Source organism: Seriola dumerili, unplaced genomic scaffold (assembly GCF_002260705.1).
Source record: "Seriola dumerili isolate Sdu_G_001 unplaced genomic scaffold, Sdu_1.0 BDQW01000319.1, whole genome shotgun sequence".
NCBI lineage: Eukaryota > Metazoa > Chordata > Actinopteri > Carangiformes > Carangidae > Seriola > Seriola dumerili.
Genome location: NW_019174574.1, coordinates 151678 through 176658, shown reverse-complemented (window position 1 = coordinate 176658; position 24981 = coordinate 151678). Strand labels below are relative to the sequence as shown.

General features: G+C 38.8%; 1 protein-coding gene across 2 annotated transcripts in view; it reads left to right on the top strand.

Annotated features, from left to right (window-relative positions):
- LOC111231854 (receptor-type tyrosine-protein phosphatase F-like) overlaps window positions 1-24981 on the top strand; it is a 114333-nt gene that overhangs the window by 34526 nt on the left and 54826 nt on the right. For both annotated transcript variants that reach the window (XM_022759111.1, XM_022759109.1), the window contains exon 6: window positions 12609-13190. In XM_022759111.1, coding sequence (XP_022614832.1) covers window positions 12609-13190 — 582 coding nt within the window. The remainder of the gene's footprint in view (window positions 1-12608; window positions 13191-24981) is intronic.

Genomic DNA, 24981 nt, shown 5'->3' with positions numbered 1-24981 from the left:
CTAATGCACCATATGTTCCGTTTTTTATTATCAAAACAAAAAACAGGAAACGGGTGGTTTACTACGGAAGTGTATTGCATTCACTTGAAGAAATAAAAAAATCCGGTTTTTCTGAGTAATTTATTTTTTGGTCTGTTTTTCGAGGTAATTATTTCTGTTTTTCTGAGTAATTTTTTCTCTCCTGTTTTTCTGACTAATGTTTTTTCCTGTTTTTCTCGCTATTTTTTTCCCTGTTTTTTTGAGTAATTTTTCCTGTTTTTCGGGGTAATTATTTTTCTGTTTTTCGTGGTGATTTTTTTCTCTGAATTATCGAGATACTTCGAAATCTCGTGAGAAGATCCAACCTGCAAATGACTCCCATGGTGACTCCTGCTCCGCACATTCAACTTTCTACCATACTGGGTCAATTAAGGTAAGGCATGTGATTAGTTACACACAGGGTATGATACTCTTGTTATGTTTTAGACTTTATCCTTCTATTGTAAGCCTGTTGCTCTAGCAGGGAAGGAATAGACCATTAGACTGTATATAAAAGAGGAATAGACGAACATGTCTATGGGCATGATTTCAGTTTAATTAAGCTAATTAAAGCTAATTAAGCTAATGGTTTTGTTTCCATCATGCTGGACATTGTTTCTTTTATCAAAAATGAATCGCCTTTCTTTCATCATATTGGCTTGGCACAAATAAAACGAGCCCTTCATCATAATGTTATATGTTATATGCTAATCGTAAACACTCTAGAGACATAACATGATAATACTAACATAGAAGTTGTTTAACATGGGGGCACGTACATGTATATGTAAACAAACAGAACGTTGCCAGTAGACTAGTCACTATATTGACACCATTGTCGGACCATGACAAGTGTTTTGAGTTGCTGAGGTTGCTGTGGTTCGCATATGGGCTCCCTCTCCTTTGCTATTTCCTATGTATTTAATACATGCACACTGAGGATCCTGCATGAAACGTCCATGCACATAATTATTTGTGTATGCCCATGTTGAATAAAACAATTTAAAATTTAAAACGTTTTTGCACCTGCTTACTGGTAAAGTACAGTTACTCATACCCTATGTTGCAAAGCCCCAATCTGGATCTTATTGACTTTTTGAAAAGTAATCATAGTAATAACAATAATACTAATAATAAAAGCCCAGTCTAAGCTGCTGAGTTTAGTCTTCTGCACTATCAGAGTGATGTTATTGTTTATGAATAACCAGTGAAGGCTTTCATCACAAAAGGACACTACACAAATCAATTTTGTTGGTGATTTGAGTGAGCATATTCAAATGTTTAATGACAGGTCAACTTTCAAATGATTACATATTGACAGAGTGTTTATAGGTCAATAGTCAAGACATGAAACATCCATTTCAAACAAAATGATTTTATGCTTTCATATAATTGGACAATATCGTGATACAATTGGGCTTGACAGTTTTAAACATGTTAACTGTTGGTGCAACAAATATTTATATAGATTCTGCCTTTTTCCTAAATTTTTGCAGTGCCAGCAATGGCTACATCCTCCACATCCGGCCTCCCACAAGATGATGGTCTGTGGATATTTCTTCGCAACAGAGGTGTTCCTGAGGAGAGTATTCAGAAAATGCAGCAGGATCATGTAAGTCACAGCTTCAAAAGCTGTTTTTGTACTGTCTCATACTGTCCATTGTGTTATTATCTGCATTTGGCATTTATAATTGGTTGTCCTGGAATTTAGCACAGAAGTAAATCGTCTTGGAGATAATACAGTTTAAGCTGTGTCATGTTTGATGTATACTTTTGTTTTTATTTCAGATTGACATCTCGGTAGTTGGAGAAATAGATGATGCCACTATGGCTGCTTACATTCCAGCCTATGGTGACAGGATTGCCACAAGGCGCTTCTGTATGGACAAACAGAGAAGAGGTGGAGACGATACAAAAAGACTGTCCTTATTTAAAAAACTTTAAAAAAAAATGGGCACAATGAGCAACAAAGACAGCGATCAAGGTTTGGAGGAGGAAAATACAGTGCAACCAACAAATATGCATCTAAAAAGTAATAGGAGAGCCTGGAAGACAACCAGAAAAATTGAAATAGGGTGGATACATGACAACAAACAAGTCAGAAAACGCAGTGGTGGAGGAACCAGAGTTCTTGATATGAACAAGAATGCCACTAAAACTGAGTTTCTGTCTCAAGCTACAAAACTGTTTTTCCCTAATGAAAAGTCAACAGTGGAAAAGTGGGAAGAGTTCAGCCACGATATAGTTAACTTCCAGGAAGCACAAGTTGATGAGGATGTCAATGTGGGAGAATACTACGAGACACACAAATTGGGGTTGTTAAGATTTTATTTGTTCACAAAGACCCTGACTGGTGAAGATGACCCAGAAGAAGGAGCTGATATACAGACAGATGAGCAACATGAAAACACAGCAGAATTTGGACAAGATAAACACACAATGGAAGAGGTCAAGCAGCTGACAACGGAAAGACATAACAGTGAAAATCAAATACACACAGTCCAAGATGATGAGCAAAACACTGCCACAGTGTCAGCTGTTGTCTCTACTGCAGCTGTTCAGATTATTGATCTTACATCTCGTGTAATACATCAGAGGTCATTTTTGGTCCTTTGACAGGTGGGCCGTTTTTAGGTGATCTTGATGATACACTCATACATGAGCCAATCCTTGCAATAGAAGAGGAACAAATAAACACCCCTACCTGCACCTCAACTCCTATTGATGCTGAGACAGCTTATGCTAGTCCGCCAAGTCCTGCCGGTGAACTTTTGCATGTGACAGTGAAACTTCACAGAGTGACTCTCTTAGATGAATTGATTGCTCAGTTCAAGGATGAAGTCATTACATTACTTTGAGGTGTTTTTTTTTTTACAACTAGAATCACAGGTTGCTGTTTTGTTTTGTAAAACTGTGAGGTGCTTGTAGTGTGAAATGTTAAAGTTTTCAAATGTTAAAGTTGCGTAAACTCAAGGAAAGATGCACGCCCTAATAAAAGATAATCATATGCTTCATTTGCTGAAAGTTTATTGACAACTGCATTTCAACATGAATTTATACAGTGACATTTCATTCAAATACATAAGAATAGTTGATCTGATCTGTTTATATGTTTAGGAGATGACATGATAATCACCAACTAATTTTAGATACACACATATTCACCAAATTTTGTTACATGTAATTGTTTGGCTGCAAATGACATACAGTAACTTCTTGAGAGAAACAAAAAACCAGGAAGGTATATTTCCTCAATGCTACAATAAACAATAACTAAATATCAAAATAGAAAAAAGGTTTCACTGCTCGGTATTAACAGTCTGTAAGAGCTACATTTGAAATTCAGCATACACACCTTAAGGTCAAGATATTGTAACCTGTTTAATTTATAATTGATAATGAATGTCCTTTGTAGGCTGGTCTTTTTACAATGCACCCAAGATTTTCCATTTTTTCAACAACATGTAACATGTGATGTGATATTTCATTGCCAGCACTTATTTTGATGTGTAATTTTCCCATAATAAATAGAAAGAGGATATACAACGCACAAACTAGAGATTTACATTAGTAAAGTTCACAGTTTTTTACTGTTTAAACACAATACCCTTTACGGTGAAATTCATGGTCCAAAAGATTTTCTACCCTTATGTGTAGGTTTACATCCCATCTTTTGATCCAGTAGAGCAGGTTGTGATCATTAAACTTCAGCTCGTATGTAAGCACGTAAGAACATGTACAGCTCAATGGCTTCCTCTGGAGAGGTGGGTGGATGAAGACTGTTTTCTGCCATGACAAAGCAGCAAATGTCAAACACTGTGTCATCACAGGGTACGGTCCTCTCTGAAGGCATTTCTCTTTGCAGACTTCTATCTTTTGTTGGGATACCTCTTTCAGGTACTCTCTGGCACCAAAAAGTTGGGGTAGGGTGTCATCACTGGGCGTCCACCTGGAGACACAGCATTTCTGCATGGGCGAATTCTGTGAGTGTTCCAGAGGTGAACAACTTCCTGCAGTTCTCTCTAAAGATAAATAAAAAGAGAAAATGAGAAAATCAGTTCACACATGATCATTAAACCCAGTAATGTAGTTCAAATCAGCTCCAACTTAAACATCTGCAATAATAAACTGTATTATGCAATTGAAAACTTCAAAACACTGACAGTGAACATTTTATTGAATACTTTTCATACTGTAAGTACTTCGGATATATACAGTAGCCTACTTCTGATAATACTGTCCTTTTATTTTAGTAAGGTTTTGAATAGGCCTATATAGCCTACATGGAGTAAGCTCTTTTTCACTAATATCAGTGGGCCTATGACATTAGTACCACTCTCACCCACTACACAGGGTACTGCTTTCTGTGAAGTAAAACATCTGAATACTTTAACCACTAAGCAGGCAGGTGTCACAGTATTATTCTGACATAATATGTCACTATTGCAGCGCTTACCTCTATTATTTCAAGACATGTGAACTGAATGAGACTTTTGTCCAGGAAGTCACCAGAAAAGGAGTCTGAGTCTTTTAAATCTTGGAACAGGTTCATCCAGAACTGTGCGTGTTGCCTCCTTAAAAAGCCCCACCAGTTTTCTATTCTTTGGTTGTGATTGCTCGATCCATACAGGTAACATCTGTGCGAAAAGTTGTCCAGATGATCGTGCCTCAAGAACATCTGCATTTGTTCAATGTAACAGTTCTCGGTTCCAAGATCCGAACGAATTCGGGAAGCAGTTCCATTCCTTGATGACACCTCATCAATAAAGTATTGCGCGATTATCCTGGGATCACTGTTTGTAGAGTAGGCATGTAGCCATATCACCATTCGTGAAAACCCATCTATTGCACCATTGATGCAGATCCCGTATGGTTTGAGTTTATCGTAAGAGTCTACATGTGTCACGACCTGGCTCAAAGCCATGACAAAAACAAGGAGACGTACGGTTTCCATAGCAAAAGCAACATGATTTTATTACAAACAATATAAAAGTAGGAAATTGGACCATAGTCAGACACTAACTAAACTAACAAATAAATTAACTAAACCAAAACACAAGGCGCCGAGGGATCGCGGGCGCAGTCGTGCAGCCGTGCCAGGTAGGACCCATAGTCATGCAGGTCAGAGAACGTGTGAGGAGTAATGCCGGCTTTTATATCCTGTGGACTGGCCAGGTCCACCCAGGTGTGGCAAGCCCCACCTACGACCTGTAGGAAAGGACAAGACAACACAACACAAAAGAAACCAACACAAAACCCAACAGCAGGCCCTAGAGGCAGGAGGCCGTCACAACATGCCACAGAAAGTTTGGGCCTGGATTCTTGTACATACGCCGCCGAAGGCGATTCCGGCGCCTCAGCTGCACATCGTGTGGATCCAATATTTTCAGCAGTCTCCTGATCGTCTCTTGAGTCACCACGTAGCCAGCCTGAATGCATTTTAAATGCATCATCTTGTATCCATGGAGCATGCCATATATGTCCAGCTGATTCTGGAGAAACATTGCTATGTCCAGGAGATCTGAATGGGCTTTTCTTCTGAACAACCGCAAAGTCTTCAGGTGCCTGCACAAGGTCGACAAACTAATAATAATACCATCTATATGACTTAAAGACAGGACAATCTCCCAGTGTCTTAAACCCAGATCAAAGTAAAACTTAATTAAACTAAACAAGCAGGTCATGTTTGCTTCCATTAGCCTACATCGAGCTCTCAATAAAGAGTGAATGTGTCCAATGTTTTGAATGCCCTCTAAATTCAGAAAAAAATTAGCCCAAAAAACAGAAAAGAAAAAAATGACTCAGAAAATCAGAAAAAAGTTACCCCGAAAAACCAAGGATAAAAATAAATTACTCTGGAAAACAGAAAAAAAAATTACTCAGAAAAACAGAATTTTTTTTTTTTATTCAAGTTAATGCAATACACTTCCGTAGTTTACCGTTATTTCTTTCCCTTTTTCTAAATTTTTATTTCAACTTACAAATTCGTTGTCCACAAAGTACACGGACCGGGTCGCTAATGTCATTGTACTTCAAAATAAAAGCATGACTTTCACAGTAACACCAACTGAACAAACATAAACCATGGCTTCAACTGAAACGCCTTCCATTTCAACTGAAATCCTGAGTTTTCAGTGTGCAAGAGCGTTTCAGTTGTGTGTGTGTGAGTGTTTCAGTTGTGTTTGAGCGCGTTTCAGTTGTGTATGTGAGCGCGTTTCAGCTGTGTGTGTGAGAGCGTTTCAGTTGTGTACGTGAGTGTGTTTCAGTTATGTATGTGAGTGAGAGCGTGTTTCAGTTGTGTGTGTGAGAGTGTTTCAGTTGTTTATGTGAGCGCATAGTTTTTCAGTGGTTTGTATGAGAGGATTTCAGTAGTATGTGTAAAAGGTTTCACTAGTATATACGAGACCTTTTCAGTTGTGTATGTGTGAGTATAATTTTTCAGTTGTGTGTGTGATAGGGTTTCAGTAGTGTGTGAATGAGTATGGTTTCATATGTGTATATGCATGGTAATTTTAGATAATGCCCCTGATGGCTCCCCATACACCTCACCTAAGTCACACACATCTCACCTACATCACATACACACATCACCTATGTCACAGACAGATGTAGGAGTTTTCTGGATGGGCGGGGAAGGGGAACAAGCCATGATAAATTGTGTAAATTCATTATATCATTCATTATATATCTTTGCCTCAGGTGGAGGAGTTTAAGTATCTCGGGATCTTGTTCACGAGTGAGGGTAGAATGGAGCGGGAGATCGACAGGCGGATTGGGGCGGCGTCAGCAGTGATGCGGGCGCTGAATCGGTCCGTTGTGGGGAAAAGGGAGCGAAGCCGGAAGGCGAAGCTCTCAATTTTCCGGTCGATCTATGTTCCAATCCTCACCTATGGTCATGAGCTTTGGGTAATGACCGAAAGATCGCGAATACAAGCGGCCGAAATGAGTTTCCTCCGCAGGGTGGCCGGGCTCAGCCTTAGAGATAGGGTGAGGAGCTCGGTCATCCGGGAGGGACTCGGAGTAGAGCCGCTGCTCCTCCATGTCGAGAGGAGCCAGTTGAGGTGGTTCGGGCATCTGGTGAGGATGCCTCCTGGACGCCTCCCCGGGGAGGTGTTTTGGGCATGTCCCACCGGGAGGAGGCCTCGAAGCCGACCAAGGACACGCTTGAGGGATTATATCTCGCAGCTGGCCTTGGAACGCCTTGGGATTCTCCCGGAGGAACTGGTGGAAGTGGCTGGGGAGAGGGCCGTCTGGACCTCTTTGCTGAGGCTGCTGCCCCCGCGACCCGGATCCGGATAAGCGGGAGACGACGAGACGAGACAAGACATTATATCATCCAACCCTAAGTCAAGGAAAATTATTTTACTTTACAAGAAAAAACTACAAGCTCAACAGCTAACACTCTTCTAAAGTCACTTTTTCACCTTTTTGGTTGTAATCTACATACAAGTCTATACATGTCTACAGAGTTCAGTCTTTTTATTTCACAAGTCTGAACTGGCTGCAACCACTTAACTCACTCATGGACTACTGGCTCTTTTGTCGAGTCATGATGTTTAGCTTCCAAACGTTTAGAGCTTATGGCAAATGGTGTTCATTAAAGGCTGATTAAAGAAATTAAAAATAAGATCACATAGGTAACAATACAGTACTACTACAACACTACCTTCCCTTATCTAAACATAGGAAGTGAGCTGCATCGTAACAGATGTCCATGGGATTTTGAAACCGGATCTCTTACTTCTGGAACAGAACATGCAGTAAAGTTTCACTTTCACTCTCTCTGTTTCTGCTGCCTGTGGACAAGATATGCTGCTGCAGTTTTGCTGATGGTTGACTACTGTTGGTCGCTGTTAGTGTTAATAATAGTTTTTTTCTATATTGATTTAAATTGGTTTATTATCTCCAGGTCGTTTTTTTTCAATTATTACAGTGAATAAAAAAACTTCCTGTTGCCTAAAGCTTAATTCTGAAGGAGGATAACAAAGCACCAGTTCCTCCACTTCCACTTATACCCATACATCCTGATAGTGATGTGTGGGTATAACACTCGTGGTCTGAACAGTGTATGATGCCCCAATACTCAAAAGCTCGAAAGACTTGAAAGTTTGATAAACTTAGATTACATCAGAATCCCTGGGTCCACACCTCTAACACTTCGCGTCACTACCACAAGAGAACTACTGCCATTAACTCTGGGACTGAGTCACTCTTCTACATGCATTTATACTGGGGAGCAGCTTACCAAACATGATCTAACTGCAGCCACTTTGAATTTCTAACTTTACAAGTTAATGTTAGAATCAGTGAAAATGTTGTACAGCAGATGTCAAACACCCCATATGGACACTACCATGTACATACAAACTATTCATTTTAGCCAAAGAATTTTTAATATTCATATTCATTGACCAATTTCATGTAATTTGAATAAAAATTAATGCTTTGGTCAAAAATCTTAAACTGGAAAAAAAGTGATTTTAGACTGCTAGAGTTACAAAATAAAAGACTTTAAAGACCATCTTTGTTATACTTTTTTCAGTGCATACACCAGAACAGATTCAATAACATGACCTTTATTAAGGCAAGAAACGTCATTTACTGTCAACCATGTCCTCTTAAAAATTACATTCATTACTATTAATTTGTATAGATCCCCCAAAGGGGGGAAATGTGTGCGAATGCTGAGGGTGAAATATTGCTGATGCAATGCTGAAGTAGCTGAAGCAACTGCTGAAGCAATGCTGAAGAAGTTGAAACAACTGCCGAAGCAATACTGAAGTAGCTGAAGCAATGGCTGAAGATTAAATAGCCTAAATGAAAAAATGGCTGAAAAAAAAGAAGAAATGTACAAGCAAAACTTGTACTGTCACACAAGGAGATTTCTGACACAATGCTAAAATAGTTGAAAAAGCAGTTCATATTAACTGAAGTACGGTGCTTTGAAAATTTGGATGCCAAAATGTTAAACTGGAGGAGCGTGTGTGTGTGTGTGCGCGTGTGTTTGTGTGTGTGTGTGTGTGTGTAAGAGGGAGAGTTGAAGCTGTTGAAGACAGAGCTCATACAAATCAAATATATGGGAGAAAGGGGTCAGTGAACCTCTTAAACTCCTGCCATTTAATACAAAACAGTAGATCATATCAGCAATATTATCACACTGTCAGCGCCACAAGATTCTCCTGAACACGTCTATGTGGTTTTGATGTTTCTAGAGCCAGAGTTAATGAGTCCAATTAGCCAAAAAAGAATCAGCTTTGCCCATTTCTGTTCGGATACTGCGTTAGTAGCACCTGCTGAGACCTGAGACCTGCTGTTTGCCATCAGCTTCTGAATTTGTATTGCAGTCTATGGGAGAGCTACTATGATGATTGAACAGTTCCTAAAGCTCGAAGCTCAAAGTAAATTCAATATGTGTGCTGCTGTGTTTACTGTTCTGAACTGTAACCTTTCTCTATGAGCACTAACATCACAGAGATCAAAGAATCTAAAGTCTGAAATTGTCTAATGACAGAAAACGTAAACTGCGATTTTGTGTAAACTGTACAGTTGTCAAAATACCGATTTAACTCAAAACAGTTTCAAATCATGTGACCCATTTAACATTTCAACCATTTTTCTATGATGAAGTATGACGCAGCAGTAGAGCTCCAAATAGGGCTGGGTTTGGTCATTTGTAAAACGTCTCCCCATTCATTCTCTATGGGAAATTTTTCCTTCGTTCCTTTTTCACCTTTTATCACAGAAGTTATTGCAAGTTAACACAAAAGTGGCCCTCAAAAAAATTCTTGCTGTGATCTGTCTGGGACTCCATTATTTTGTAATTACTTCTGTAAGAGGTCATTCTACTTGGATTATGTGTTTTTTGTCCATAAAAGAAAAAAAGGCATGAATAATGTTTGGTTGTGTTTAGGCAACAGTGTGCTGGCCCAAGTAGTTTTCTGTATGAAAGCCCCATTAAGGAGAAGCAGATTTTTTTTTCTGAAACAGGGTCCCATTAGACACTGGTCTTTATTTCTTGTTTCACTATTAAATACATATATTTGATCACATTTTGCTAAGGAGCCTCCCTCTTGTCTCCTGCTCCTGATTTGTCATTGATGCTCTTTGCTGTTAATGCAAATTCAACATTTTGATCATGTTTACCTGTTAAAATCGGCAGTTGCAGTTGCAGTTGTAATCAAATATATGAATAGTAAGAGAGACATTGTATGGGAGAGACATTGCATCTTAAATTGTAAATGATGATGCCTATGAACACAATCCTAGCATCCTAACAAAGAATTGAGTAGTATATAAATGCACTTTCTAGTTTTGTCATAACAGATTGATGAGAATACTGTGAAAATCTGAAGCTTCATTCAACCATAGCCTGCTCAGGTTCACGTCTGTACTGAAAAAGAAGCATTGGATACACTGCATAATAATAAAGCAGGTGTCAAGACTGGAGCAGCAGAGGGTTGGATCTAAAAGCCTCTGGTTACAGCCTGTGAGCATTTCTACACACCCCACTGATCTGCTTCTTACTGAAGCACATCCATTTGCACTCCAGTAGCACAATGTCCAGACCAAAGTCTGAGCTTTTTTAAATTCACGTTACACTCAAGAAATAGAGAAAGACCTCCACATCATGATAGATGTGTCGAGTAAAATTCAATTCAAGATGATCAACGTAACAATGATAAATATCTTTATGAAATGAGTTTCAACTGTGCAAGGCATTTTTTTCTCTATTTTCTCTTTTACCATTTTTGCGGTAGATTGCAGAATGGTAATAAAGTGAAAATCTCTGCCTCATTGGACCTTGTTTCAAAATCCATACAAATCTACATCTTTTTGGCTGGACCACAACAATCAACCAGCCCTATAATCTGGAATGTCCCTGACGGACTGGTCGACTGGCCAGTTGCCTGGCTGACCAGTTGACTGACTGGTTGACTGACTGGCTGGCGGGCTGACTGACCGACTGGCTGACTGACTGGCTGGCTAGCTGACTGACTGACTGACTGAGTGACTAGCTGATTGACTGATTGATCATATTTCCTCCACAACACCACAACTTCGCTCATTGTCTCTAGATTTAGAGACTTGTTACAAACAGACTGGGTATAAACCTGGTTCATGAGTGAACTGTGTATGGATGCTGACTGGGGGCTGAGGGCTATACCTCAATCTACCGAGCCGCTCAGGTTTCCCGGCTGCTCAGGAACTGCAGGGAAGAGGAGGAGCGCTTCCAATACTCTGAGCCTCGCCCCTATTACAGTAAATAAACTCAACATCACATGACGTGGTAATAAAATCAGGATTTGACAAGAGGTGGTCCAGATATATACTAAGTTTGGAAGATGTAATTTTTTTGTAAAAAAACAAATCAATATGCAAATCAATAAATCATATTTTCAGATCAGCACAAATCACTGAATTACATTTGTGCTCTCAAATTCATTAATTGTTTTACTTTTGACAAATTAAAACACAAAGGTTAAAGTTGAAACAGTTTGGGAGACCTGATAGCTGAGTGGTTGGGATATACCACATACCACATACCACATGAGTGCAAATGTCGTAAGCACTGAGTCCCCAGTTGGACCCCAGTAAAATTAAGTTCTGAGAAAATGGTTTCAGTTCAGAAAAATACATATAAAGGCTAAGCAACATAAAACCACATATAGTGCTGAAACTCAAATAATAGAAATATAACATTCAACAATGTCCAAAGTGTATCTAGTATTGCTGTCCAAAATCAAAATAAAACCGCATTCTGATTAGATTGTCCATGATCTGAAAACCATCACTGTTCATTTTGAATGTTAATGTTGATACTCAATGTGACATCACTGTTGCAGAAGGATGTTGCAGGATGTCGTGTCTACTGCAGTCATGTAGGGAGGAGACTAAGCTGCTGTGAGGTACAGACACTGAATTAAGTCCTTGATAATTGTATCATTAAGTTAATTTTTCTTTTATACAGTTGTTGTAATACTTAAATCGGATGTCCTTGTTTCAGTATTGCTTGCTAGCTTTGGATGCATTTGGCACTCAGCTATTGCAGTGAAAAATACATAGCAACAGTTTTCAGACCATGAACCAAATAAGCAACTTAGATTGAATGCATTCTTGTTGTGATTTTGGACAGATACATGGATGTACATATATTCAGAATTTGCTTGTTTGCCTGTGAAGCAACATTGTGTTATTTGTGAATTGAAAAATATTTTACACAAATTATTAAATTTGAGAGTGCAAATTAATGAAAGTTTCTTGGCCTATGGCATCTGGTGAGCTCCATATGAAATGGATGAATAGTTTTGTTGTATGTTTCCAAAGTGACTGAATTAAACATGTGCATATAATCTTGCCCAGCTCTGTACACCCATATGCCTGGCAACATAATATATGGATCTATGAGGAAAGGATAGAGAAAGGCTCCTGAATGAGAATTAACTGTTAGACTGACATTGTTGAACATCTCCATGTGTGCAGAGCTTCAGCAGGTGTTCCTCCTGCCAGACCTTTATGTAAGAGAGATGGAAAAAGAAGACTGTGGGAGACTTGTTTGTCTGACTCTCTTGTCTGTCTCTGTTATTTGACAGCACTGCCTAAGCCACCCACCTCCCTCATTGTGACAGAAACCACAGCAACCAGTGTCACCCTGACCTGGGACTCTGGCAACCCAGAACCTGTGTCCTACTATGTGATCCAGTACCGTGCCAAACTGTCTGACAACGGTTTCCAGGAAGTAGATGGAGTAGCCACCACCCGATACAGCATAGGCGGACTCAGCCCCTTTTCCGAATACGAGTTTCGTGTCATGGCTGTCAACAACATTGGCCGGGGCCCCCCAAGTGGTATTGTGGACACCCGTACAAGTGAGCAAGCACCCTCATCACCTCCTCTTCACGTCCAGGCACGCATGCTGAGTTCCAGCACCATGCTTGTCCAGTGGGAACCTCCAGAGGAGCCCAACGGCCAAATCCGGGGCTACAGGGTCTACTACAGCTCTGCGTATGATTCCCCACTCAACAAATGGCAGAAACACAACACAGATGACAGCCAGCTCACCACCATCTCTGGTCTTACCACAGACATCACCTACAGCCTGAGAGTGCTGGGCTTCACCTCAGTGGGAGACGGGCCTCCCTCTGATGTTCTCCAGATCAAGACCCAGCAAGGAGGTGAGAACAAGCTGACTGTGTCACTGCAAAGCCATGACACAAGAAAATTCTGAAGTCAGTTCTAGAAATTCTAAATATAAAATATTTCTTTACATGATAAAGTCTATATTCAGAGTATCAGTGTGGCCTCTTGGATGCATTGGAACAAGTTGTTGTACACTAACATATTATCACCTTACAGTTGTATTGGCAAATGCGGTAGCACACAGTTGCCAAATTACATATAACATTGGCATTCAATTGGAGTCAAGTTTGTGTCCAGGGTGTTTTTATACCTAAACTGTTTGGTTAAAAAAAACTGTGATGTCCCATCAGTACAGTTAGTTTTAGCTGGTGAGAGAGCTGAACCCTAGTGTGGCCCAAATAACCAGACCAAGACCAAACTTAAACCATTTCAGGCCACATTTCATTATGTAATATATATATATATATATATATACTGTTCAGGAAGTGAACTTATAATCGATCTTCATAATCAAATCATAAATCATTCAATAACCATGGTAACACACATGTGTATCAGCACAAGTGTGGAGATACCCTGACCAGTCAAATGTAGTTAAAATTGCACTCTGCTGTGCTTGTATTCTCTATTACTTAAGTCAATTAAAAGTATGTGACATAGCGATTCCATAATAATATACTCAGAATAGTGCTGTACAAGATGTCTCTTTTTAATCCTGTATCTACCTGTTTGTCATTGTTCACAAAATGCAAACAATTTGCTGTCTAAATACTAATAACGCTTATAATCCCTCATATCTTTGTTAGCTCTTTATGTCATAAGAGAACATAAATAAACACCAAAGCACCAAAGTGCCGACTGAGAGCAGATTTTCCCACTGGATCCTGATGATACAATGATGATGATGCATGGTGACATCCCCAAAACAGTCCAATCAGTGGGTTTCCTGCTACACTGTAAATTCTAACAAGTTGAGTTTACTTAAACAAATTTAGGAAACCGATTACCTTGGGAAAATTGAGTAAACGAACTTAATTGTGTGAAGTAGTGTGAAATTATTGGATTTAAGTGAGCTCTACTTTTTTTTGAAGTTGTGAGAACTTAATGGATCTCAGTGTAGTTAAATTCTAATTAAGCTGTTACAACTCATATATTTTGAGTCAGAATAACTTAATATATTCTGCCAAAACAAGTGGCCATCACTTGAAATTTGTCAAAAACTACACTTGAAGTATCTTAGTGTAAGCCACTTCAATAAAGTTGACCGTAACTCAATAAAGATAAGTTACATTAACTTTATGTATACTGTGCCAAAGTAAGTGAGCAGTACTTAATTTCAAATAAATGCACTTAACATACCTTAGTTAAGCTAACTTAGAAAATAAGAATTCACAAAATGGCATTATTAAAATTTTTATTTCACTATTTTTAAACAACAACAATCAACATCCTGTTCATTCTGAAACTTGTCAAGACCATCAAATGTCGAGTTTGGCATTTAACACAACATGAAATTATTTACTAAATTTGACCTTCATCCAAAAATTGCATATATTGTATTGAATTATAGTAGGCCAAACCCTTCTGTTAGCAGAGAACCAGGCCAGTCAGTGCAGGGCAGAGAAAACGGGGAATAAATTATGCTAAAGCCAGTTCGAGGCAAATCCTTCCTTGTAGTTTGCAGATTGGTTCAAATTCCTGTTAAATTATGTATTTGCTCATGTGTTTGTGAGAGGGACTGAGTGTATGAGCGTGTATGTATGCGAGTGAGTGCTAGACAAAAGTATGTCAGTGAGTATGAGTGAAAATCAGTATGTGATGTATGACAGAATGAGTGAGACTTAAGAGTGAGAAGGAGTGTAAGAGTGAGGTGGTGTGCTGGTTGGTCTGGGTATAAGCTAACAGAAGGCTCTAGATGGACACTTTTCTGAATGTCTCACAGCAACAGACACTTGGGAACATTTAGTCCAGATTATTACATTGAACAGTACTTGTACAAACATAATCAATACATCAAAGCAGCTAAATCTAAGTCAGCTCTTTAATAACTTTGATTTTTTTCAACCTGTGTTGCAAAAGCACACTACATTCTAATACTAAACATCATATACGGTATGCTCTTTTTCAACAGTTTTAACTCACTGGAAATTACTTAACACCTGCGCTGATGGCGGGGTCATGTGACCTACATAAGGATGTCTTCTGCTGCCTTTAAACTTTTTTTATGCTTTCCAATCGCAAATGCAAAACAAACAAATACAACAAATAGGTATCTCAATAGATACTTATACTAAGTTTACTTTTGGTTTTATTAACTTTGTTTTACACTGTTGGCTCCCCAAGTACCTCCACCCTTTCTGCAATTGTGAGGTAACAGTAACTGCACACCCATAATACTGAGTCAGATTAGTATGGAATGAAATGAGGCTGAACAAAGTTATTGTGACGATTCATTCATTTTTGTTAGAAGGATCAGTCTCACTGTGTTGTGTATTTTCTTATTTCTTCAGAATACAATATCGAGACCTCTTCAGCTCCACAAAAAAAAGAGTATTCTGTCATAGTTTCACTATCAAAACATCAAAAAAAGCAGCAAGCAAAATATAATATTCAATACATTAAAAATAAATGCTTATCATACTAAATAACGCTTTGTTTAATTGTTCAGCCCCATCACACTCACACTGATTCACACACCACACTTGGGTAAAAAAACAGCAGGCTATAGCTATCCCTAGCCATAACATCTAGCTCAAAAGAGCATTTTTTAATGTTTGGAGTTTTGGGCTGAGCTTTTGTTGTCCAAGGTTCAACAATGTCTTCTGGATGAACTCAAATGTGTTCTTCATACCTTTGGGGTAATCCAGATGGAGTGCATATATCAAGCCGAACAGAAGACAAAGTCCTAGAGAGGTTGTGGGAACCTCATCCATGACTATGTTTCCTTCAAGGATGATTGCAATGCTGTTAATCACTGGTGGCATGTCATCAGTCATGACTCTAAGAACCCCAACAGGCACCTGGGAGAAGTCTTGTGCAGTGTCCGAATCCTGCATTCAAAATAAAAGAACACAAATAAATTTAGGTAGGATATTAAGACCCATGGTTATAGTGTGTTCACTCTTATGATCAAAGTGTCTGCAGCACTCTGGAATACTGTTTTTGAGAGCTCTTTAGATTATGAGCAGGTAGAAATGGCTGGATTTCAGCACTACACCTTAACAAAATGCATTTTAAAAAAGCTGTACAACTTAATCTGGGAGGCTCAGATTTGGTTCAAACGTTGAATGCATTGAAAATCATATAAAACACAGATGTGTGATTGCAATTTAGTGATATAATCCTCTAAACCCAAATTTTATAATCAGGCAGAAATGGAAATTAAACATTTTCACCTTTCACTAAGATGGAAAATGACTTTCCTTCAGCATCACATGTGAGGGAACAAATTTGTTTGTAACTCCCAACTTATTAAAAATATGTCCCTTGTTTAATGTTGTAACATCCCCACTTAAATATGTTTGGTTTGGTCAAGTGTGAATACAGGCTATAATACCTAACTTGACCTCAGTTTGGGGGAATTTAACTATTGGCTGTGAACAGCCAATAGTTAAGACCAGGTGCACTACACCTAAACCTTGAAAAAAGTTTTTTTTTTTCTTTTTCGTAGATCAGACCTGAACAAATGAAATCTGAGAACTGAACCTGAGGTATGATGTCCTAAAATGTGCATTGTACGATGGTCATATCATTGTCATTATAAATGTACTTACTGAGCAACTGAGGAAGAATTCACTGGAATTATCTCCAAGATACAGGGGCAGACATTGCAGGACAGCAGTGCGTGTTGTGGTGATGTCAGTCTCATGGAAAAGATGACAAAAAAACAATAACCAGAAGAATATATGAAAGAAAAATATGAGAAAAAAAATCTGTGGATATACGTGTGCTCGAGTTCCAACATTGAATTCTAAAGAATTACTTGTACTTTTGTAGCAGCTGTAAGCCTACTTGATGCTTGCAAGCACACCACTGTAAGGTGGTAATGATGAAGATCAGAAACAACACTTACTTGTGTATTGATTGACTGGAGGAGGTGATCAAGTGATTGGCCTACAGCTCCTTTTCTGGATTTGAAGAGGTCAATGAGACGAGCGGTATGGTGGTCCAGAGCTTCATAGAAGTCTTTCTTGAGGTTCTTACTGGCAACTCTGTAGAACTCTGCAAACACCTTAAACAAAAAAAGAAAAAAAAACAAACACATCCAAAGGATTGTTTACTCCACCATGGCAGTCATTTAACACCAATAGTCTATTTGACTGTCATATACAATACATTTTTCAAAAGGTAATGACCAGATTTACTCAGTGATACATCAATTAATCATTAAAAGAACCGAAACAACAGTGTAATCCACAGTGAAAATATTGATTACTTGTGGTGTGGTTCAGTATAGTGCAGTGTAAGTGGGCCATACCTGACTTTCTGTGAACAGCACAGGCCAGCGCTGTTCCTCCACAATTTCTTTGCGTCGCAAAGCAAATGTCTGGTCCATCATTTTCTTCACATCAGCTGAGTCCGGAAGCCTCTTTTTTGCTTCATTTTCAAGCTGTCTTCTAACAGACTCAAGCGAATCTGCATTTTCACCATTAGGAAAATTTGGCAAGAAATTTGTTTCACTACTTTTTGCCCTTTTTATGTTACTACATGATGGTGCTCCTTCTGGGAAATCCTTCTTTTGCTTGTTGCCATTCACTGTGACATCGGCCATTCCTGATCTTCTCATTTTTGTACGAAAATTCCCCATCTTGAATTTAATGCTATTTTTCCATCCACAATATCCTGTGCGTGATCCAGCTTCTTTCAGACAGGGATGTTTTGCAATCAGTGCAGCGGCAACTTCTTGACAGTGTTCCTCTGTAGGGTATGCTGTGTACTTGTACATTGCCTCTGCAAGTCTTTCTAAGATCACATGTTTCATGTCCCGAGAAACATCCATTCGAATTCCTTCCTGCATACAGGCAAGGTCTCCCTGTCTCAGTCGGAAATTTACATCCACAGAGAAATCTGGAATATCAAACGCAGAAGGCCAAGGATCCGGCCTCATCATTTGAGATTTTTCTTCACTTGTATACAGTATATCTGTGTCAGATGTGTGTGGTGAGGACAGTGTGCTAGAGACTGAAGAGAAGGACTCAAGACTTATAATTTTCAGCGTGGCTCGATCTGGCAGTTCTGACACATCTGTCAGATTACAGAGGGCATTGTTAAACAGTGGGTCTTCAAACTGTAGTGTCATATGGTAGTGCCAGTTTAACTTTCAAATGATCCAAGAGAGACTCAAGGTTGCCTGGTTTCTGATCAAGACTGATTCTTCTAATGTCACAATCAGTGACGATGACTCTGATTGGCCACTTCTGTTCCATCATCCTACAAAGAAGAGAGCCGTAAAGTTAGTGATAGGCTAGCATAATATGTAATGCTTCAAAGAAACAAACAGTGTGCCTCTGACTCGGTAGGCTGACAAAGGAAAAATATCATTGAACTCAGTCAACTGAGTGGCAACCAAGCCTGTGCTGCTTTGTGTCAATTCATAAGCACGAAGATGCTCATGATACCACGCAATCATTGGTTTGCACAAGAAAACAATGTCTGCATTAATCACTAGCACTTGCTTAATCTGCCTGAACTCTGGAAGCCCTCCACATGAACCTACAGAAGCCACCATATCTGCAGCATAGTTCATTCCATCAATATTGACAGACACAGCTGACAGAACTGTGTTTTGGAGCCCACATCTTCGGTGCAAAATGTCTTGAATGTTCCCTGGGAGGGAAGAAATCATTATGTTCTTTACTTTGTTTGCTTGAAGTGTTGGTTTGAAAAAGGAAGCACAGTCCAAATGGTACGCCATCATCTTTTGATGTCACCTCGCCAAAGTTAGTGGAACATTTTTGAAGTTCTGAGTTTCATGGATGATTTTTTTGAAGAACTTGTGCTTCCCTTCGAACCTCATTGTCCACATGTCTATGAGAGGTCCAAAGACTTTTGTCAAGTGGGGATAATGTTCAGCATAGTGATGCTTTGGATGGAGTCTGCAATCTGGAAAAGCATTCCGCAGTAACTCTCTGTGTTCTGAGATTTTAGACTCTAAATAGAACAAAGACTCATCTGTGAATCTTGGAGATACAATCAATTCAAGCACATCTTTTAAGACCATGAGCATCTCCCATGTCTCATCTCCCTCAGGTACATGATGCCCAATCATTAAAGGAAGCAATCGGATGAGACACCAATTTTCATGTCCGTTCCCTCCTATTGTCTTCCTTGAGGCAAATGTCTTTGGAACTGGTTGAGGTTTGTCTGTTTTGTCAGAAAATGAATATGGGAATTCTTTGATGGCCTGATTTAGTGTCTCAAGAGAGATGTACTTCTTTTTTATCATATCTTGAATGCACAGGCACAATTCAAATGGGACCGCTCCATCCAAAAAATCATGCAGAATGTCTGGTGGAAATCCATCTATAGCATGAAAATATTTCAAGTTTTCACTGAGCGCACATTCGCCTTTTACTCCATAATGTGCTACTTTAGATGGGTCCTGCTTGATTTCCTGAACCTGTCTGTCATGGGCATCTTTGGTTCTCAGTGTGTAAAAACCTGAGCTGACATTTTTTGTTTGGATTTCTTCTCGTGTACCCATACAAAACCTGCACATTTTCTCCACAATAAAGCTCTCTTGAAATGCATGGGCAGCTAAGTTATCTGCTGCAACATACAGCACAGTCCCCTTAATGCTTGCTCCCAACTTTTCAACATAAACTCCATTCTCCTCAAGTGATACTAGATCTTCAATAAGTGGACGTAGGACTTCATGATACCCTTTTTCTTTAATCGTCTTTACCTTGCATAAGACAGCTAACTGTATGGCATGAAGGGATGAGCGGTACTTTGGGTGTAGATTGGCAAGAACCCAATATACTGCGCACAACTTGTGCTTCTTCTTAGAGGTTCCGAGGGGGTTTGCAACCTCAAAGTCGTCAATATACAACCCAAGGGCAATTCTGAATTCATCTTCTGCTAAAATAGCATTTTCATTAAGTGAGAACCATCCCTATAGTTACTGTATTCATTTTCTTTAGAGCTGCTGGTGGTGAGAGCCTTGTCTAAAACATCATCTTTACTCAACAGTGCCTGAAGCATTTTAATCAGTGGAATGTACACTATATTTTCACCCTGCTTGTCAGTGACAAACTCCACAGGTTCCACAACAGGAAATTCTTTCGCTATGTAAGTTGCTCTCCTATTGGATGTTGAAAGTGAGCCTCCAGCTGTTGTTGGTTTCAAAAATACATTTGTGTCTGTCACTGCAGAGACTACCTCTTTAACAACAGCATTATCAATATCAGGGTAATGGCGTCTGAGTATCTCTTCAACCACTGAAAACATCAGTGGTTCTGAAAGTTGAAATACCTGTCCTATTTGCTGGATGATTTCTTGGAGAGCACTTTCCGATATGTTCAGTATTGTCTGCATTTTCAGGAAAAGTGAAGCTAAATTATGCTCAAGCTGAGAGTCAAGGTCATTGACATCAACACAAACACCTGTCAGCTCTTCTTCTCCTAAACTAGTGTCATCTTCACCTAGGGCAGGTTCAGCTAAGACAGAGGTGCTCTCCTCAGTGCCACAGAGCAGCACAGCTATTCCTGGTTTGAACTGAAGACTAGATGTTGAATACGTCTGGTCATGCTTCCTACTTTTGTGTGTGTTAAAAGTAGAGTACACATTTGTCTCAAAGTCACAATCCAGATAGGGGCACTGCACTTTTTGCATCAATTTCAGATGCTTGTGTAAATGTGTAAAAAAATCATTTTCACTGCAGGGCTCGTTAAACTCACACACTTGACAATTAAATGTTTGCACATCATCTTTTTCACTGGTCACCTGCGAGTGAGATCTGGATAAATGAACCTTCAGGGCATTGAACGATTTGAATGTGCAAATACACTGCTGATGAAGGCATGGTATTGGGGAGGTTCTTGTGAAGCCACCATGCTTTAATCTATAATGCTTTAATAGCTGGCCTCGTTTTGGAGAGACAAAAGTGCAGAACTTACATGTCCACTGCATCCCTCTTCCAGTAGACACCTGAAAAAAAAAAAAATTAGACTAAAAGAGACTACCTATTGTAATGTCTAATGTTGAAAAATTTGGGATTAGAAAACTGTTACAAATTATTTATCATTGGTATTATTTGTCAACATATTTTATATTTAAAAGCAGCGACAGAAAAAAAAAAGTATTATAGTCACCTATATTGTACAGTCATTAAATGAGTTTGCTCTGCTAAATTTTGAGGTAATGTGAAAATACAATATATTTCAAATGAGCTGCAGTATCAGTGATTTAATTGTATTACCTTGTTATATTTGCCTACATCTCATTTTACTGATAGCATGAATAAAATAATTCAAATGATTAAATTTGAAATGCAGCACAATAATAATAAATGAATAATTTCACAGAAGTCATGAAAAGAATTCCTAAATGAATAACAACAAACCTGATTTACTCCTCGGGTGAGGACAGTTCGCCACAATCCAAGACTTTTTTTTTTGAGGATGTTCCCTTCTTTACTTGTGAACTGTACAGTCTGGAATCTGGATCTGTTTCGGAAACAGCAAACAGTTGTCTTTAAGACAATAGCAAAAAACTTTTGTTACATTATCATTATTTTCTTACAAAGGTTTTTAATGTAATAATTTTGCAATTGCAGATCAAATTAAGACACAAAAATAAAGTAGAGTCATAGCACTTTTACTCGGATTCCTCAGGTTGAGCTGCTGCTAACGTCTGCTCTGTGAATCCACGTGTAGACACGGCAATGAACAAACCTTTACCTTACTGACGTACACACACACACACCGTCAGGACGACTGACCTGAAATTATTCTTACAGCCCAGCAAGAGTTCTGCTGCGGAGTGAAATAGGAAGCCGCAGCCGTAACCCTCCCTCCCCCCAACATGTTAAACGTGCTTAAATCACAGCTAAATTAGCAGCGGATAAAAGCTAAATTAGCAGCGTGCGCTAATACAACAGCTAACAAATTAACAGACAGGAACCGGCCGAGTCAAAGCACTTCTATTAGCATTCGCTCATGTTGAGCTGCTGCTAACTTCTGCTCTGTGAACCCATGTGCATACACACACAAGTAAACATGCCAACAGAAGGTTGGACTGCGGAGTTGTCGGCTTTCTTCTAACAACTCTCATTCCAAACATTACATTATATTGACAAGTTTACAAAAAATTAAAAGGTTCACACTTACCGAAATCAGTGTTAGAGAAAAACTGCTGTGAGAGCGCTGGGACCATGTGCTTGGCTTTGACCCTGCTCCAGTGGTAGATGGCGCTAACCGGAAATGGACATGCGCACTGGGGTGCACAGCTCAGTAACTTAAGCCTCATACCACGAACCATGCCACACACTCAAAAAAACTACGTTCATATAACTTAATGAAACAAGTATGTATATAAAAAGTGCAGAAAACTTGATGTTAGTAAGTAAACTTAAAAAACTAGTATGAATTAAGTTAAATGCACTATTTCATCTTAAGTCAGGACAATGTTTGCATTTACAGTGTAGTCTGCATGTCATCATGTTTACTTATGGTTCTTTTATAAAAAGTAAATGTGAACACAAACCAGACCAGAACTAAAATACAACAATGTGTAATTTTTTCCAGTTCAAATCAACTAAACTACAGGTATGAAAACACCCTAAGGCCAACATCCACTCTCCTTGTAGCTGTGTTTTTGTTCTTCACAAACTCCTGAGAAAAATATCTGGCTCTGTAGCTTGATTGAACTTAAGCTGTGGCCCAGAACCTCACTACAGACTCACTTTGAGCAGTTTTTGGGTATGTAGTGAATTCACACTAGAAAAATTATGAAATAATACTCATACAACAGTATTATAGAAAAAAATACTGTGCTGTTGATTATCTAACAATGCAATGCTAACAGGAAACTGAAGGGCTACTCACAGCTTCAAAGAATTTAAATAATCATCTATCCAGATTATTATCTGGATCTGCACCAAACTGAACAAAGTCATAGCTCTAACATCAGAAATATGTACTGTATATATGTGTTTTTTTTATCTCAAGATCCAAACATAATTTTCTGAGCAATTGACAAAAGTGTTGAAAATGCCCTATCTAGCAATGTTAAGGAAGTGATAAAAAATACAATTCCTGGACCTGCCTCTTTAACTGAATCATTTTAATGAGTTCCTACCTGGTCCATGTTCCATCCCTCCACCAAGTTTGGTGCAAATCGATTCAGTACTTTTTGTGTATTTCTGCTGACAAATAAATAGACATGGGTGGACCTCCTTATGAGTAATACATTTATTCCATTCTGCTTCCTCTTGGCAGTCACAACACATTAAAAAGTCATAGTTTGCTTGTAGTGCATGGATTTATTGTTAGTATAGAAGCAAATACAGTAGACTATAACAAGAAGCTGAGAGTAACTGAACTTGGTTGCATTGCACCTCTGCTGCTGGGTCATTAGAAATATGAACACTAACAAAACAGCAGTATGACATAACAGCAGTCTACAGCTAAAAGTCATCTACACCACTGCATGTAGTTCCCTCAAATGACACCAACATGAAATAATTAATTATTGTGCAATTTGAGAGTTGTGTAGTTAAGATTCATGCCAGGTTGTTTGTACTAAGCTACACATGTAGGCTACTGCAAGAACTTATTTGTAGCAGCAGTCCCCAGACAGCCAGGTCTGGATACATTTACTCACACTTTGTTACACTCGCATCAGTTTGAAATTGCAGAAAAACAGCGCTGTAATGTGAAACATTAATCTGTCAAATATTCCACAGCTGAGGTGAACACAGTGGGTAATTTATTGTACAAGGATATTCAGGTACAGTATGTGTGGGTTTTTGTGTGTCTAATTTGAAGGTCTCACACACTTTATACTCAAGGACAAAGTGGCTGACTACACATACAGGAATATTTCATTCAGAGGGACAGTTTTTCAGTGTTCTCAGCTTACTTTGCATGGATAGAAAAAACATGACATCATACCAGAGCTGCAATGGAAGATAAAGCCACCCCGAGTCAGCCGACCCATTATATTTATTTGTGGAATAGAGTTCAGCACCCTTCCAGGCTCACATAAATAATTTTTACTGGAATGCATATAACAAAGTCTTGTAACTACTCTTAGACTGAGTAGGATTGGCTGTTTGTACACGTTGTTTCATCATCACATTGTTGCAATTAAGTTGCAAGTTGTCATTTTTTTGTGGCATATTATATTAGTAGAAGTAACATCTTTACCAAAATCTGTTCTAAGAAGCAGTTGTTTATACAAAATAGTGGCGCTGTAACAGGACACAGTCTCATCCTCACTGATCTTGAAGTCATACTGTAGATTCAACGTCTATATAAAGCCGGGATGCTAGTCACACGTATTTTTTACAATTTTGATTTCTATACCAGAACTCAAGCGTAATCGGCTAATACCAACAACTGATTTGATGCCTGTGCTCTTTTTTAACTGTCTAAATGTGACATTAAGTTCACTGGCTACTCATTAACTTTGTCTGCCTGTTGTTTGGTGCTGGTGTTGCCAACTATTTTTAATAGAAACTACCTAAAATGAGGAAAGGTTTGTGAAAAAACCATCAGACAGACGTTATTAGTCAAAGCAGTATTTTTTTCATGTCTTGAAACATGTGTGGAGGAGATCTTAAATATAAAAAAAGTATATAATATATATGTGTGTGTATATATA